This window comes from Ambystoma mexicanum, chromosome 4p (assembly GCF_040938575.1).
Source record: "Ambystoma mexicanum isolate Mex_15411 chromosome 4p, UKY_AmexF1_1, whole genome shotgun sequence".
Classification (NCBI taxonomy): Eukaryota; Metazoa; Chordata; class Amphibia; order Caudata; family Ambystomatidae; genus Ambystoma; species Ambystoma mexicanum.
The window spans coordinates 1062759534-1062778525 of NC_090927.1; the positions used below are offsets into that span (position 1 = coordinate 1062759534).

At 43.0% G+C, this 18992-nt stretch overlaps 1 protein-coding gene across 3 annotated transcripts in view; it reads left to right on the forward strand.

Moving 5' to 3' along the window:
• Nucleotides 1–18992, forward strand: part of ZUP1 (zinc finger containing ubiquitin peptidase 1) — a 705973-nt gene that overhangs the window by 354484 nt on the left and 332497 nt on the right. For all 3 annotated transcript variants that reach the window (XM_069606641.1, XM_069606639.1, XM_069606640.1), the window contains exon 4: nucleotides 2337–2505. In XM_069606641.1, the coding sequence (XP_069462742.1) occupies nucleotides 2337–2505 (169 nt within the window). The remainder of the gene's footprint in view (nucleotides 1–2336; nucleotides 2506–18992) is intronic.

Genomic DNA, 18992 nt, shown 5'->3' on the forward strand with positions numbered 1-18992 from the left:
TTAGTGTTTTGGTGAGTGATTCATTGTATGGTGATTTGTCACCTCACCTATATACTGTGGTGCTTATTAATTTTCTTCCACATGCTGTACAGTTTTTTTTTATTAAAAAGGGGAAGAGGTATGTGGTGGTGAATGTTGTGGGTGTTGAATGTTGAGGGTGTGGGTGAAGTGTTTTGTCCCCCCTTTGTGTTTTCCTCATGGATGTGGTTATGGGGACATTGTGGTGTTGGCCCTATCTGACTGTGTCTGTGTTCATCCTTGTACCAGGCAGGTCTCTGTCATGTATTCCTGTCTCTTGTGTGGTAGGGCCCATTATCTGGGTGTGTGCGCCCTCAACCATTTTGTTCTCGGTAGTGGCAATCTCGAGACCTTGGGCTGGCAAATCGAGGTAAAAGGAGTTTTATTTCTGTTTAGTTGGTTGTGTTTTGTGATGTTTGTAGCTCATTGGATGTGGCGGGTTTGTGCTTGGTCGTGGCAGGATCAAGGTCCAAGGGTGGCAGCTCTGGACAGGAGTTGCCTGGTTTATTTTTAGTGTTTGAGGATGTTCTGTTATTAAGGCATGCTTTTGATTGTTGGTTCTAGGTGCTGAGAGTGCGCTTGAACTGGCTCCAGATATGTGCTTTTATTTGTTTATAAAAGACAGTAGGTGTGTCATTTCCTGATCCCTTGTATTCATGAGTGAGTGATGTCACTATGAGAATGTTGAGTGCCTGGAATGTTTGCATGTGAATTGTGTTCCAACTCAGGCTGTTGGTAAGAGCTAGCCTGGGTGGTGGGTGCCAGTGGGTCCCCTCTGGGCCTTTGCCCCTTAACATAGTCATCTATATGTAACATCATGAATAAAGGAACCTGTGTGAACGTATCTGCTGCCTCCTGGAGTTCTTCCTTACAACAATTACTTAAAAGTATCACAGCAATGCATTGTGTGAAATACTTTGCAGTTTGTTCTCCTGATAGTACTGAGCGTGCAGCAGAATTTCATCAAAGACATATGATAAACCCAGCAGGGATGCCATTTGCCTGCTTAATACTGAGCAGCTTCTGAAAAGATGGCTGAATGGATATCTTTACGGGACACCTTTACAGCTGTGAAACAGTGTATACCTTTGGCCCACATTTTTTGTTCTCACCCGTCTATGGCTTTGGGCATCCTTTCACAGGTTTCTTGATGCACTTGCACATTCAGATTTACTCTTCGCCATTTTAACTTATGATCTATGTCATGCATGCACATTTTGGGGCAGCAACAGACCTCTGAACTGTGGGGCTCGGGAGGGAAATTAATGCTTGCTTCGGAACATCATTTTAGTGCCACCTGCGGGAACTCTGTGCTTGACTTAAGCATAGGCATGAGTCTAATATTGTAAAATGATGCCTTATTTTTAAACTTCCCTTTTCTGAAGGGAAAAAACTAATCGTTGCAACACTTTAAAAAATGTATGTTCTGTATTTGAATATAAAGTGAATGCATAGCACAGTGTATGTGTGTATTGATTAGAAAGAACTCCAAACTAATGTGAAGTGGCACCAATAAAGCCAATCAGGTCTGTGCTGTTTTGCATATTAAAGAGCATTTTGGGACGATAAGAATGACCAAAGAGTTTTATATCCGTCATATGTCGGTGAGAGTGTATGACTGAATCACTTAATTCCTAAAGCATGCTGGGTTTGGTACGCATTTTTTTTTCTTTTTTTATTTAATAAAAAAAGTCACACTAACAAAAACGCTTTTGCATGTATACAAGTTTGGCCATAAAATACTTCAGCTGTTAGAGTGGAATGACTGCTAACTGCTCAAAATTACACTCAGTGTTGTGGATCAGCCTGACTCAGAGAAACAAAATTGGCGTTATATTTAAAAAAATGACAACCAGTAAATTAAAAATAAACTGCAATAAAATGCTGCACCTTTGGCAATCTGCCGCCCTAGGCCTGGGCCTAGTTGGCCAATTTTTGTAACTATGTCTATGGCCACCTCCCATCTTCTATCTAAACTTCCTGCTCCTCTACAACTTAATCTCTCTGCCTCCACAAAATTGTTTTCTTTCCTAAATCATCCTGATATGATTATACATACTATCTCCTCCTCCCTGAAAGAAGTCCTGATTGGTCATAGCTCTGTTGCTGGACATCTTCCACCTAAGCCATGTAATCCTTCTTTCATTGCCATTCTGACTGCTGTTTTATCGGACACAAGACACAAGCATGCGTTTTTTTATGTTGATAAAATGTTAAGGCTTTGTAACTGTATGTTCTATTGTCACTTACTTTTCGCAGAGGTAAGTCTAATGTATGTATAATATTTTTTTCTTTCATATATTTGTGTCTCCAAACAGCGTCAATATGGGTTGGACAACTCTGGAGGATATAAAAAGCAGTCCATGCAAAACATGGAGCGAGCTGTGGCACAAGGCAGAATGCAGCCATATGAGTATCATGTTAAAAAAGCAGAGATGTTGGAATCTTTGGCCATTGGTGTGGATAATGGACAAACAAAAACCTCAGGTCAGAATATCTTTGAAAATAAAAACAATACTGATCTCTTAAAGTGCAAAGTCTGCTACTGTAAACAAATCCTATGAAAGTTCTCCAGTACTTGTTTTAAAATATTTAGGCTCACTGTAACAAAGGGAAGCAAATGCTAATGCTCTAGAGAGAAATGTGTCATGCAGTTGAAAGTGCACACGTTAATAATAGTATGCTTTTTGTGGTAAGGTTGGGATAGTATGCTTTTGTGGTAGGGTTGGAACTGTTACTTTGTAATTCAATAACTGGCATTCACTTCCATGCAGTATGATTGTTCTCTCCTTTGCCTTTGACGTTAAGTTAATGGCTTTCAAAAGAAGATTTCTTTACAATGCTGGGTGATATTTTTTTTTATTAATCACAAGTAAAAATAAGGAGTTGCATAGATCGATTTTAGATCAGGCACTATTCTACTGTAGAGGAGATTTGCTGTTTTTATTATACTTAGAATCTGGTAATAAGTGCTAGGTAACTTTGGTAACATTATCTATAGTATATCTAATGGTGACTCTTGCTATGCACACCAATTTTTCCAGCAGTTTTCTTGGCGTGTCTTTCTATATGTTTCTACCTAACACATCCTATGAGTATCTTGAAAGTTGATGGAAAAACCTAGAATGCTGCTAAGCACTTGACTTTAGTTCAAGTGCTGGGATGGGGTTGCAGTCCTATTGTCCTGGGACCACCATATTGGGCACATCAGGGTCTTCCTTTGTGGCCCTGGTCACCTGAACAGCCATAGAAACAGGCTCATTCTCGTCCACAGATCTGTGAGAAAAGTCAACAGGCATTCTTACCTTTTTTGTTGCTTTTTCGCAAGAGACAGTGTTGATTTTGATAGGTGGTTTTCCAATCGGATTTGATATTTTTGGATTATCCGTGGATTGTGCAGATCACAAAACTTTGTCCAGGCTTCAGGCATCAGGCATCCAGCCTTCAGCCCTCATCTCCCAACCCTATGACAGTAGTGAGTATGAGGGCCTGTTTTACCCATCTTTAATATCACATTGGAAAGAGGAGAGATATTGCGAAAGCAGTTCATTTCATGAGATTGTCTAGTAAGTACTAATGAGGTAGTCAGTTACTTTTAAAGTATCTATTATGCTTCAGAGATGGTTGATTGGTCTTGAGTAGATCTAGAGGCAATGGCAATGAACAATGTCAGCTGCATATTCATTTATAACATTTTGCATATTGTGTGTGATGTGTAGTTACAATAATGGTGCCAATGTTTCTTTATTACTTTCTCATAAATAGATGTACATTATACAGGAGAGTGTAAGATCATTTGTTGAGTGTTCATTATTGAGAATCCAGTCAGACGCATTTGATATGTATTAAGTATGAGGCATGTATTTGAAGAACTGTATATTGTCATACTGTACATGGTGCATTTTTCCCACTGCAGAGATTTGTTGTCCACTTCCACTTCTGATGCATAGTGACAGGTGTGTGCTTTTCTCTACGTCTAGTCCTATCACAGCTTCTACTCAGGAGTGGAGGGGGGTGAGTTAGGACACTCCCCTTGGGGTGGAGGAAAAGCTCTGTGAGGTAGCATTGATGAGAATCACGTCAAGTCTGGGTATCACCTGGAAAGAGGAAGAGGAGACGGTAGCACAAGAATGAGTGAATATTATTGCAAACTGAGGACATTGATATAGGGGAAGAAGGTAAGATAAACATCTTTGAGAGGGACATGATAGATATTGTTGAAGTGAACAGAGGGCATAAATACAAGAGTGAGTTTATTGGAGAGACTATAGGTGAGAGAAATATCAGCTAGAATTAATCTGGTCCTGCAAACCGATATTCTGATGAAAGCTTCTGTCTTTATCATGGGCGATGACACATTTTACTTGAACTATCAAAAGCAAGAATGCATGGATGTTCAGAGGCTGCATGATGGCGAAGAAGTTAATTCTACGCGCTTGGAATTCAGCTAATAGAATGGGCATTGAGGAATGGGTTCATGACATGCTAACTCTCTACCTTTTGAAAGGACAGTCTATAAATGCAAAGAAGACCTTCATCGTACATTTAGGGCTATCTGAGGTCCCTTCCTGGAAACTTATAGCTAATCTGTTTATTTACAGTTGGAACATGCTTTATTACATGCACTTCTCCCTCTTTATTATACTGAATACTACCACTATACTGTTTTACATTACTTCATGCTGCCTATCCAGAATGATATTTACAGGCACTTTGTGTGCTTATGTGAATCTCTCGGTATAGCCATGAGTTCTTTACAATGCATAGTGCCAAGTGTTTGCCTGAGTTATTTGATTGTCATCTGTGTTGATATACTTGCTTTGTGTATTTACTTTTGATTGCATGATTTTTCCATAACCGCTTTTATTTTTTTGTGTGTAATTTTTCCTTTATGTTTTTGATTACTGTATTAACATTTCAAATGGAAGGTACATTTTGTTAAGAAAGTTATATAATATTCATTTGGGTGAATCCAATGTAATGTGAATCACCTTGTCTGTAATAGAATTGTACTTACTGTCAACAAGCAGGAGGACCCTTAAAGCATTGTTATTAATTGTATTTAAGTATATATATATATATATATATATATATATATATATATATATATATATATATATATATATATATATATATACACACACACATACACAGAGATGGACAATCCTCTTTTAATCACAAAAGACTGCACAATAGGTAAGAAATCAGATATGATGGCAAACAGTGAGCTTCTTACAATGGGCTGAGTTTGAGTGACATTCTGATCAGGTTGTGGAGGGTAGTAAGTGGAAGTCACAAGGGACATTACATGGGTGGTCCTACATAGACTAAAGACAACCAGTGTTTGTCATTTTTAAGTACAGGTAGGCAGTACGGCCAGCTGTGTTAGGGATGTGGCCATGATGGATGAAGGCATCTGCCTGCCGAAGAACTGTGGGTCCATGGCTGGAGACAATCTATACAACAAGTACACTCTAACTGCTCCCAATCTCTTACGATCTATGGTATAGAGTATCTAGTGGTTAGGGACTGAGGTTCTGTCTGATTGTAGCTCCATGTTATTTGGTTGCCGTTGTTGTAGGAATATTCAACCTAACTAACAATGTTTACCATACTTAATTTGTAGGAATTGGTTCTCTTTTATTTAATACTAAAAAGTTTAAAACACATTTTCAGTTAAAACCATAATAAAGTATCAAGTCCATCCCACCTTATCTGTGACTTTGTGTGCACGTATGGTCAAATGCAAAATTCCAGATAGATTACACACAATACAAATATTGCATACCGTGTGTTGTAAGGCACCTTTTTCAGTATTATAGACCACAACTATATTATAAGTCCCTTTGGTACAGGGGGCACAGGAGGGCTCACAAGCACTTGCGAGGAGCTGCAACCCTTACCTTGCCTGTTGCACCGCTTCTTGGTGACGGGTGTCAGGGCTGCATGTGTTGGTTGGCCAGTCACAAGTTGTTGGCTCAGTTGAGGGGGCTGGCAAGTATCGCACCCATGCCCACATTGGCCTGGTCCTTGGATGGTATGGCAGGCAGGGTGACATTGGTGGCTGGGCTACTTGCTCTTCCTTTAGCAGCACCAGCCACACACTTTCACCAAATTTTTCTAGGGGTTGGCATTCCTCATCCCTAGCCCGGGGCTCACGGGTAGCACACAGATGGTAGGGCAGGCATGGTGACTTTAGTGGCAGGCTGTTCGGGCCACTTGCAGGACAGGCAGGGCTACACCAGTAACAGGACACTGTGGCCATGTGCCGCATGGTTCCTCCCATCTGCACGGGGATGACTGCCGCTCCTACTCCTATCTCCCTCCTCATTCCTGTCACGAGGAGGAAAAAAAATTAGGGAAAGGGATGGAGCGGTGAAATCGCTGGGGTTCCACTCCTTTGTCACCTTTATTGTGGGGGCTGGGTTGGTGGCGGTTACACGGCCGTCCTCACTGGTGCTGGACGGTCCAGCACCATGCTGGTGTGCTGGGGTCACCCAGACTTAGGTTGTTGCAGGGCAAGGCCCTGTAAGGCTGTGGGGACACCTTGGATGCCGGTACTATCCTGGATGGTGGTTGCCTGGGCTGGATGCAGGGCAGCAGGTTGAACAAAAAAAGGGTTTGAACTAAAACTAAGGTAAAAGCAAAGCTCTGTGGTCAGTTGCCCCTCTGGTCCTTGGCTGCACTGTTGTGTCACTCTCCTAAGGTCCTTAGCTCCCTTCTGAGTTGCTCCTCTGTCCATCACTGTAACAAAATGTCTACCACCTTGCAGGAGTAGACAGATGAGGAGTGGCTAAGCAGCCTATTCAGCCCTCACACTACTACAATCTAACAGTGATCCCAATCATAAAAGTGGATCAGGCATAGTCAAGACAAATAACTCCTTTTGCCGTTTGTGCTAATGCAGTGACGAGGGCAGGTGGTTTTCTTAAGAGAGGTGGCAATCTTAACAGTAGCAACCCAAACAGGAATAGTACAACAGTCCAAAACAAAGGAATATCCAATAAAGGTTCTATAAAATGTATATATACTTTAATTAAGAACACTAATATGCAAAAACACTCACAAAAATCCACTACTGTGGAAAGAAAACAGAATATGCAGTAAGTAGATGGTGCAAGCATTTTGGGTAATGTAGCAAGGGTGAATGGCAATAAATTGCAAACAATGTAACCAAAAAAGATATGTCTCGTTGAAAAAGGTGCAAATGGGTGGCTTCACATTTATTAGGTTCCCAAAAGTGGACAAAGGGGGTTGGGGCCTCTCAACACTGCCTTTCTCAGTCCTTTGTGGTTTGAAGGCGAAGACTCTTCGGGATGCTGTCTTTGAGGTCGAACGAGGTTCCAGTGCAGCGAGTTGTGCTGTTCCAACGGTTCGAATTGGTAGCTCCATAACTTTCGAAAGGTGGCGTGGGAGCGATGCAGTTTGGATGGCTCACCATGGTCGATCCAAGGTTTGGGCTGCTTCAAGAGGTTAGTAACCACTTGGTCGGGTCAATGAGGATTGTGGTGCTTCCGGTGCTTTGAGTTGAGGACCAGGCGATTTAAAGCAGTGACCTTGATGGTCCAATGCGATGGTCGAAGAGGTGGCGATTCAATATCGTTCGCTGTGGCAAGCTGGTTGTTTGAGCTGAACAGGTAACATGCTCTGCTTGGTATGCTGCAGCATCGAGCCAGTTCCATGAATGCAGCAACAGTTCGAAGAATTGCCAAAAGCATTACCGCAGGTCCTGGTTACTGGAAGGCATTTGAACATGGCCGACTCCGGTTTGATGGTGGTACAACGCTGTAAAATGCAGGAATCCACCTGCTTTACTTCTTCTGGTGCTGCGAGTCCCAATTCCGGGGCTACGGGACAGCATTGGTCATTGTTCTCTTCGCTTCCACGAGGGGACGCTAGGTAGCAATTCCTTCACCTCTAGTGAGGGCCCTGCGTACCAGTGCATTTGGCAGAGAGGCATGTCTTGGTCTAGCAGCAGTTCACTCCCAATCTGGCCTGGGCATGGGTAGGGAGCAGAGCTTGCCTCTACCTTGAAATACCAGTCTTCACCTCACAACTGGAAGACTTTGGAAAGGAGAGGAAGGGATACGATGGGATTGGGTAAAAGCAAGCCTGCTTTAAGGGGTCCAATCCCTATTAAGGTAACAAGTGACCTTTGCCTTCTTGCATCATACCCAAAGTGCTTCGCTGTGCAGGAAGTGCAAGAGAAAGGAAGGAAAGACAAGCCCATAAATAACCACTATAGAGCAACCCTATTCTGCTTGGTCTGCCTAATCCCACCCCTTTCGTAATCCTGCAGCTTCAACGGCCCAGGGGTATACAACACCCTGGTTTGTGGCTGGCCCTTTTGTTTAATGTGTGCCACTTTGAAGCTGGGAGCTTCCAAGTCTGGAGAGGTGTTGCTCACCCTCAAAAGAATCAGCAAGATAACTCCTCTCCTCTCTGCCTATTGTCCTGCTGGCTGCAACAGAGACAGGCATTCTTGGGAGAATACCCACAGCCTGTGATTGGCTAGCCTGGGCTCCGTGTTGGCATGAGTATGCAATGAAAATATGCTACAATCGTAAGTGGCTTCAAATTGTATGTTAACTAACAGCCACTATACCAAAACCCACGTATGGCACATTACTCAAAATTACCCTGCCACTCTCATAATCCTAGTTTAGAATCAGAAGTGCAAATTTAAATGCAGCATCTGTCTGCAGTGACTTTGCTGTCACAACAGCTGTCAATCAGTGCATCTGTGACCTCTGTTACGCTCACCTGGTATCCTTGAACCCTCTCCCAGTCCCTTGGTAAGGCCTCTGGTTAAAGATGGGTCTGCACTATAGGAGAGCTGGATTCAATACCAGATTCTTTGTTTTTCCACCTCCATTGGCCTCAACTCCTTCCTCCCCCTTGGGCCCCCTCCTCACCTTAATATTGTAAAAGGTGGATTCTCCGTCCTGCTCCTCGTGGCAAGGGCGCCTAGATGTGGGAGGCGAGCAGCGACCTAGTTACTTCACTGGTGCAAGCCCCCCCTGTGGGAATCCAGGCCTGCTGCGACTCCGTAGTTTTGCTGCTTTACAGTCTTTATATGCAGTTCTTATGTTCCTCTTAGTTCGAATAATAATGTCTTGCTTCTTTCCTTTTAGGTATGGAAAGGTATTTTGGTGTTGTCATGCAGTTTGAAGATGAGCATGGGCCGGTAGGCGAAAGCGTGGTGTGCGCGATGCTGTCCGGTGAGTAATGCACGGCGCTGTTTTGCCTTTTATATTGCTAACCTGTGTCTTTTCTCTCCTTGCTTGTTGCGATGTTCCTCGCCGAGCGCCGTAATGTTCCAGCAATGATACTGACCAGGAGATGACTACCCAGGTAAAAATTGTGTGGCTTTCTTCATTCGGGAGGAAACGTGGGTAAACGCTTACTAATGCTGTCTTTCTTTCTCCTCTTTCCAGGTTATGGTATTCCAGGATGCATGCGGTGCCGGATGATGGAGTTCGTACCTTCAGATGAGTGGAACTGAAGTCGGCGATGGATTGAAGACAGGATACTGTTACAGGTAAGTTTCAGAGTGTTCTTTTCTCTCTCTGCAGGTCCTTGGTTTCAGGTAAACTGGCATCAAAGAACTGGACATGGTGAGCGTTACGCTGCCCACAGCAAAATAACGCAAAGCATGTTCTGCTGTTTGGGTGCGGTTTAAATAGTCTCAAGTAAAGTAGTCCAGGTAAAATAGTCCCAGAGTAGTCCAGGTAAAGTAGTCCCAGGCCTGCCACACCCAAAAGACTAGACCGCATAACTCAGTTCCTTGTAACTGAGCTATGTTTGTGCCTCCATGTTGGCTGAACCCCCCCAAGTTAAATAGTCCCAAGTAAAAAGTCCCATTCTAATGTTGGTCTTCATGATGGTTATGAGCCTGGTGCCAAAGGTGCCAGGACTGACTCCAAGAGAGTCTTGGATGAGGTTTTAAGGCCTTTGACCTGGCCCTAACTGGAAGGCTCACTTGCCAGTGAGGGCCAGGGGCAAGGGTCATGACACCTCTGAACATGCTCTGGCCGCTCTAGAGAAAGAGACTCGGGCCAGGGTTCTTGATGCAGCAGGACACAGGTGTTCATTTTGCTTTTGGCATAGAACCTTCCGAAATAGGGGTCTGCTTAGCTGAACACCCTTTTTGAGATGGATTGCCTGCATCATTTTATTATTATTATGGGCCTTTTATACCCTTGCTGGCAATCCTTCACAAACGCCACTCTAGTTCTTGGCTCTGTTGTGAATTGCCAGCAAAAACAATCTGAAGCAGAACGTGGCCTTTTTCTGTGTACTGTTTTTTTTTTTCTAGAGTGGACTTTGAAACCTCGAAATTACCACGTTTGCATGGTGTGTTAATGCAACCAAATTCAGCACAGATTTGAGAAAGATATGATAACGACCATTTCAAAATCATTCTACGTCTCACCGTAACTAACAATACAATACAGAAACAGCACAGGTTACACAAAGGAATGTATACCATCCGAAGGCACGTCTCTGCACAAAGTGTCCCTAAAGGACAAACTAACCCACCATAGATACACCAGCGCAGTTCTATACACTCCTTAAGCACCACTCAGGCAGACCTACAGACAACCACACAAACAATTATTTCAGAAACCTGGTGCGCACATTAACCACTGCATCAGACAGTTTGCAAAGTATCTAAGTCGTAAACCCAACAGAGAGCCCTATCTTTCAGACCTGCACGCATCAACATTGCAGCAAAGCAACCTTGCCCTGCGTCCAGGCTACTACATTAGTTCCATACCCAATATCTTGAAGCTCCTAGAAACTGTCGCAAGGGCAGAAGGCTTGTTGTAAAAGATGCCACATTGTAGCATAATTGGGCACAGCAGAGTTTCACTCGTGTTCCTGTGGGGCAGTACTCTGGATGGCTGGCAGCAATAGGGGAGAAAATTAATGTTGGTTCTGCCGCAGTTAGTCCGCTATACTAGACTCTCTGGTGCACTGACTGGCTGGTAAGACTATATATCTGACTGTTTGATCAAGTGATTTGGGACTGAGGGCGGACCAGTGCAACAATAATGCAATTCTAGGCCGACGGCCTTGGAGGGTGCACCATTTTGTTTCTAAAATCATTAAATCTGTAAGGGTGCCTTTTTTATTAAATGGCGTGAACCTAATCATCTGCAAGGACTCCAATGTTTGCAGTTAAGTCCTAGTGAGATAACATTTTCCAAGGATCACACACTTTGGCTAAACACTGAAGCAGGGATTTTTAACCAAATCTGAAACACTTTGCCACATACCTTACAAGCTTTGCTTGGTACAAATATTTAAGTTTTGAATTTCAAGGCCTACAATAAAGCTGTCTTAAATAGTATAGTTGCATTAAACACAAATTACCTAGTAAACATACCTTGTAAATCCTTATAGAAACATGTTAAGCAAAAAGAATATCATTTTAGCTTTATTATTCACATTCTAAATGGAAAACTGTAAGTCCCAGAATGCAAAATAATACAAGCCTGTAAATCTCCAGTTGTTAGGTATGGTGATTCTTTCTCATAAACTTCCAGAACGTCGTTATGCATGATGTTAAGAACATTTCACTATCGACAAAAAACCAAACAATTTTGCATTGTCAAACGAATGTACATGGTTCTAAACAAATCTTTAAAAGGGAGATTATGTATTTGCTTACTTTAACTGCGGCAGATTTGCTAGGTAACTTTAGGGTCTTTCAGTTTGAAATGTCCCCGCATACACAAGAAAAGGTCCAGCTGCTGATAAATGTGCTAGTGAGGTCGTTAAGATGCTGGCTGTCCAGCCATGGACGCTGTGTGCGTATCTCAGCCTGGTTGTGACTTGGGAAATGGGCAGTGCTTGATTAATCCGGGCCGAGATGATTCTATATTTTGCTCATAAAATAGAAAATGTGTCCAGGACGCTTTTTGTTAGCCTTTGAACTAAAGGTATATGTGCACTTTAAAAAAAAAAAACAAACAAGTAGTTTGCCGTACCAATGATTTATAATACGCTTCCACCTCTGAGGCAATCAATGTAAGTGTCGCCTACTACCATTCTCAAGAGGTACTTTGCTGAAATTTCGAGGACTGCTTATTCATAACTTATTTGGCTTGTTAATTCTGCAGAATGTCTGATCTGCTGGTCTGGGGAGCTGTGCCATAAATGATCTATGCCAGCACATGGCATTTCTTTTGTGTGATCCCACATTAAGAAGACATTAGTCAGTTCAGCAGGTACAAGCAGCAGAAACCACCATTATGGGATTGTTAGCTTTCTGGAGAATTTGACATGAGAAGGACGTTTTATACCAATGTATACACAACTAAAGATTATAAAACTAGAACATTCAGATCTATGCATAAACAAATGTATCCTCCTATTTTAAAAACCAAGGTGTAATGGGTGAATTAAACAAAACACTTTCGTTGGACAGAAATGCAAATTTGTTGGGTTATTGATTTAACCACCAGCACTACACTGACCTCTAATTGATTGATTGTAAATTAAATATCACTGTTTATTGTGCCCGGGCAGAGTGTTCTTAGACATTCCTAAGACGAACACTGAATCAGTATTGGCCCTGTAGCAAGACACAACACTAACTAGTTCAAACTCCAAACTCCACAAACACGCATTCATCCCCAGAACGACATGCCCTATTGGCCCCTGTCCCAAGTTCTCAGTGGAAAGAGCTGGACATTGTTTTTAAATATAATTCTTAAAAGGTTTATTGCATTTTAGATCCATACTAATAGGCTACCATCACACATACAATAAGAACAAGTAATTAAATGGCCGTCAGGTTTTTGGATTTCTGAGAAACACAAACAATGCCTTATTATATTGCAAAGGGCTGTATACAATATATGCGTCTCCATCAGTCCTATCAATGCTTGAACGTATGAACGTAATTCGTTCTTTTATGTATATATGTTTCCATTAGTAAAGCTAGAGCATAGTTGGTTTCGTTGCAGAATGAACTAAGCTTGATTGAACACCCTTTTAGCCCTATTCCCAACTTGATAACATGTAGGGTAAGGGTTTTGGGATGATATGTCTGCTGATTCTGTGCATCATATGGGGTGTAAAAAGAAGTGTCCTCCTATGAACACATGTATTATTACATCTTATGTATTTAGAGCGCGGGAGATTTAAGGCTGTCCTTAAAAAAATTGATGTATTCTGACAGCATTGTCTGCTTGAGGCTGCAGTGCAAAACGCAGTTTGTTATAGATCCTTTATTCAGGTTGAGTGAGCGTAACCACTTCCTTCCCTCACTGTTCAGGTCTATGGTGCAACCAAATGCAACATTGTTTACATTTATTAAGCAGCATCATAAAACTGCCTTTACTAATGCTGCCCTTCAGTAATGCTCGGAGAACATGTGAGGGTGGCACAACTGGTGTCCCGTGTTATGTTCTGTTTCGTGAGTTTTGTAAAGTGCACCTCTGCAGTTCCTCAACTTCCTGATACTGAGTGGCTGAGACTCCATTTTCTAACCTATCCTGCTTCCCTGGCCCTTTGAATTATTCTCCCCATGTCACGCCTGAGAAGGCAATCCAATCTTGGTGTTGCAGTGAACATTCTGATACTTCACTTATAAATGCTGGATTACTAGCCACAGAATACAAAGGAAAAAACACACCTGGGTGAACTGCTCACAGCTGACCTTGGACAGGTCGAACACATTCATGAGAACATTGGCATTCACTTAATGTAGAGCGAGGGAAGTGAAAAGCACAGTGAGCTAACTATTCCCTTATCCCCTTGCACTGTATTGTTTTATTTGTTTATTTTATTTTTTGCTTTTATTTCAGTGCACAATACCTACAGGCATCTAGACACTTGTTACAGAAAGTGCATAGTACATTAGAGAAGTGCAAGAGTATGCATATAGGTGACAGACAGAATAGGTGAGTGTATACAGACAAGCAAAGCCTCACCTCATGGTGTGGGGGTCTACCTCCAGTGTACAGGTACAAATAGGTCAAATACAACATACTATGGATGCACAGATTGGGAATGCCTCACCTTATGGTGCGGGGGGCTACATCAAGTGTACAGGTACAAATTGGTAAGATGTAACATAATACAGATGAGTTATGTTTGTAGGATGTCAAGTGGGTCCTGAACAGTGGTTTAGCAGGCTGTGTCCTGAAGAGCAGGGAGCACCTCAAACCCCCAAGGCCCAACCAACCACATTACAATCCGCGAAAGGGTTGCGTATGAAGAGAGCAGCTGCTTCTGTTCAGAAATTAAAGAAATAATCCTTGCAGTGTGCACATAAACCGACACACCTAAAAGGGTCCGACACAATCTCACAGGTGCAGCAGACAGTGCTGGAGGAAAGTAAGCCAGAGAGCTCCATCAGACCCAGGACTCTGTCTACAGGCCAGTTCCCACCGTTGGATAGCATCTCAACGATTCCTGTAACTTTTCTGGATAGTGATGGAAACCTGGGCACAGGATTAAACCTGCATCTATTTGACCCTTCTCTGACTGCAGGATAACGGCTATTCATTCTGGAATTTACAAATTCGCACAAAAGCTGCATATCCATAGTCGGAGCCTTTTCAAACATGGATCCCTCTGATGTCGAGGAAAGCACTGGAAGCCTCTGTACAAATACCCTTCTGCTCAAAATAATGCAAATAAAGATCGGTGGCAATTTGAATAGTCCCTCTTCAGCTCTGAGTGGGAGTCTTTAACTGGCCATTTGTTGAAAGGATTTTAAAAAATGTTAAGCACATGATGCATATTAACATATATGTGCATGCGTTAAAGAAGGTCTAAAATCGGGTAACTCGCCTGTGTTGTGAAAATCTGAAAGTAGCACAATCCTAGTAGTGTGCATAGATCTCAAGTGGTGCCATGTCAGAGTTGGAGGAATACATCTGTCCTGGCTGTTATGATCACATGATATTGCATTTTGAATCACGTAATGCTAGATCTAGAATAAGTACAGTAATGCAAAATGGCATGTGCTTATAGAGCATGGTTTGAGATCTGTTTCAGTTTATTTTTAAGGAACAGGTCTGTACATGAAGTAGTGATGATAGGTGAGAACGGTGAATTGTTTTTTTCTGAATTGCTTGCTTTAGTAGGCTTTAGAATGTTCCTTTTCAGCATGCATTTTACTGTGTTATGACATAAGTGCAAACTTGCATATTTTCAAATTCTGTCAGAGCCATCTCTTTCATCTTATTCAGTCACTAAACCGAATAAGCGCTTTGAAACACATTGTGTATAGGCGCTATATAAATAAATGATCATATCAATAGCATTTGGTAGAGTAACATTGATATGTATTGTTTAAAATGCACATCTACTGTATTCACTTTGATGCAGTGACTTTTACTCCTTTGCCTGTTGTTACAAGGCAGATGAGAGGGCCCCATTTCCTGTCCCATCCCCAAGTGCCTTCCTTCTCATGCGTAGTACAAACTTGCTTCACCCCATACCTTCTGAAGAAAGTGCTGGCCAAGTCTTCCCTCTCTTTTCCAGAGTCCACCGGTAAGGTGGGAGCAAGAAAAAGACACCACCCACAAAACAGCAACCTATCAACGCTCAACGCATAGCTAGAACAGGGGCAGAGCATATAGGGGAAGGGAGCTCCAGCAAAGAAAGAACGGGAGAGCCTATCCGTCTTCCCCACTGTATAAGGCTCCCAAGCCTCGATTTGCAGATTCAACGCAGAGGAGAAGCGCCAGCACAGAAGGAGCCAGAGAGCCATACAGCACTTCCCAGCGTCGGCAGGCAGAGACGCAGCACAGACGTAGATAGGCTGGACAACCAGGGTCGTATAATGGAGTGGGAAGTACTCAAGCAGACTGCACTACTCTTGTGGTTATCCGCACCTCAGCCCTGAACACGAACTCTGACACCTTGCAGCATGGGCTGCCATCATTGTAACACAGCAGCCCTGCATGGAAAAAGGGGGCAGGCCTAACACACTTTAATGCCCGTGCATGTAACCTCCCCAGGGCGAGGATGGTGGGGCCAGCAAACCAACCAGGGAACGGAGAGGGGATAAGAGAGGCTGCAGGAAGTTGTGGGTTTTTGGTTCTATAAAGATCGGAGGTGGTGGTGGTAGTGGACCAAGAGACCAGCAGGAGGAAGGGACGTGGATTGGAGCATGTAGGCGATATTTGTAAAAATGGAGGTATTGTCTGGTGACAGTAAGTGGTACTGATTAGTGAGTGTGCATGCATGACTTGTGAATGAGATTGTTAGAGGTTTAGGGAAGTGACTGGGAAGTAGTTGTGGGAGTGAAAGGAGTATGATTGACTTGAAGTTGGGGTGGACTGGTAGAAGTAGTGTGGAGGAGGAAGAAGTAACATGAAAGGGTGGAGGCAAGTGTTGGTAGGAGTGAGAGAGTTTAGAGGGACAAATGAGAGGGAGTCGGAGTCGAGATTAATGAAGTCGGGAGCAGCTGAGTAGTGAAAGGGATAACCTAAGATAAAGGGAGAGGAATAGGTGGGCATGATAGGAATAAGGCTTTGTCGGGCAGTGTCTGAAAGGCACACCCTGTTATCCCTTTTAGCAATCTAACAACATTGATATTTGGGCATCCGTTTAGAATGTCCCTTAGGGAGTTTAGACGGATACAGCATTGGCCTTTACTTTCTCTCTTCTAGCGAAGGCAGAACCTAAACAGTGTGGAGAAACCAGCAGTATATACTAACCTGGGGGAGTAGGGACACCTGGGTTAAAGTGGGAGGAGGGAGAGAGTGAGAGACTCTTGATCCATCGTTGGAGTGGTCTTTGAGCGATCTGTGGCTTGCTGATAATTCCTCCTAGCTAATGTGGATTGATTTGCACTGCAATGTGTGTATTGGGTCTCCAAGACCACCAAGCTCTTCTTAGCAATTTATTTCCATAATGTCTGATATGCCACATCAGACACAACAACAAGCTGCAAGCTCAGTGACCAGGTGCCCTTATCTCAGTTTCACAGTCTTAAAAGTACAGTCTAAAAAAACAGATTTGTTCTGGCCTCACATCACTTAACGTTCTGAGTCAGTGGGGTGAGGTAGTTGGTTGAATTGTATCTTTTAGCAATGCAGGTAAAAGTATGCAATATCCAGTGGTCAAAGGGTGTGGGAGCGGCACTCCACTACCTTTTTTTTTCCTTTCGTCGTTCGTATACTTTTATTTAAAAAATGAACTGTACCAAAAATATCTATTTTTAAAATTAACGTATATCAACTTGGAATATAGTCCTGATCAGAACCCAGTACAGCACAGCAATCTAAAAAATTCCTAAACCTCTAGTACGTAGAAACATATGATGTACAATTGCACACCACACATTAAATATAGCACCTAGAGGGTGAGAAAGGGGTTAGTACTTTAGAACCCAAGCCCTAAGGCCACCAAACGTCAGGGTACAATCAGACTGATCGTACCATACCCATACACTCCTAGAAATGCAAAGATATGAGTAACTACTAGTATAGCATAGTAGCAAGTCATTTCTATAGACAGGAGTGTAATGTAAGATTTTAAAAATTCTAGGATTTCTAGGATTTTGCCTGAATCTCTCTGTGTCCAAGGGGGAATCCAGACAAAATGTCCAGTCATAGGTAAGTACCCGTCTCGTCCATGGGTCTGCAACCTTTGGCTTTCCAGATGTTTTGGACTACAACTCCCATTGCCCTTACCCATCAAGGGAATTGTAGTCTAAAACATTTGCAGAGCAAAAGGTTGCAGACCCCTGGTCTAGTCAATTTAAGAGTGATTTAGGAGAGCGTAACTGTTCGGATAGGGATCAATGGGGCTAAGTCTTTAGGCACAGCCACAGTTGTGCTGAAAATGCAGGTACATCTCTGTTTTTCCCAAAGAACTTGTGGATAAGACAGCAACCTACCCCAGTGAAAGCCAGTAGAGACCCCTTAAAATAGTGCTCTAATGCTAGGTTTAAGACCCAGCAGCCCCAGGAAGAAGTGCAGCACAGCCGGATTCAACCCATTGCAAGTGAATGGTAAAACCTAGTTGAAACCTGAGCCAAAGTACCTTGAATAACCCACACACCCAAGGTCTAGAGGTAGGTGTTCCGGATGGTACTCCCGAAAACACATCTCAGGAAAAAGAAAGCAACCTGGTGAGTAAACTATCTTCTCTTACAGGGAAGTCTACAGGATACTATCACTCAGAGACTTGATCTCTGGACGAACGATGATCCAGACTACAAAATAGTATAATAATCAGCCTTCCTTGCAGTGGAACCCACCAGCCAAAAGTGACCAGACGGTAAAGATGGCTCTGGGGAAGACTGAGGAACCCAACCGTGCAGATTCAGACAGATCGAAGGGGGCAGGAGTGTGGGGGTGGGGCGCGGGAGCCAGCCAGCAGAAAATTATCTCAAGACAAAGACAATGGTGGAGGATACCAGGAAGGGCCAGACGAACAGCTGAGGTGGGGAAGTGGTGCTGCACAACCTTTCTGGATGACGGCAGCTTCCTACCCAAGGTGCATGACTAGGGTGTGTGGGATATTTGTACCCATGCAAATCCGCCCCACTGCACCCCTTTTCCAATGGGGAAAGAAAACAGCCAAAAATGGATACGCTAACCCATGTGCACGCCAAATCTGCAAAATTGCGCATGGTTCATAAATCACAAAAGGCTGCACAACCCTACCACACACAGTCAAAGTTGGTGTCAAAACAGAACTCACTGCAGGAGAATGCTAGTGGGTGCTGTTACCCGTCACATGGAGCAAGGCCACAGAAGTGGGCTAAAATCCGAAAATGCCTTTTTAAAATGCAGTTTTCCCAATCAATTGCAACCTTCAAAGTACTGTTTTGGCGCCAAATTCAGTCATTTTCCAAGTGAACCATTGAAATGAAAAGTGTGCTGAAACCACAGATCATCCTGTGCAGTCAGAAAAAACCGGGCCTCACTGACTGACAGCAGCTAAGAAAAGTATTTTATGAAACACCAGTCCAGCAAAAATTTGTTTTCAATTAC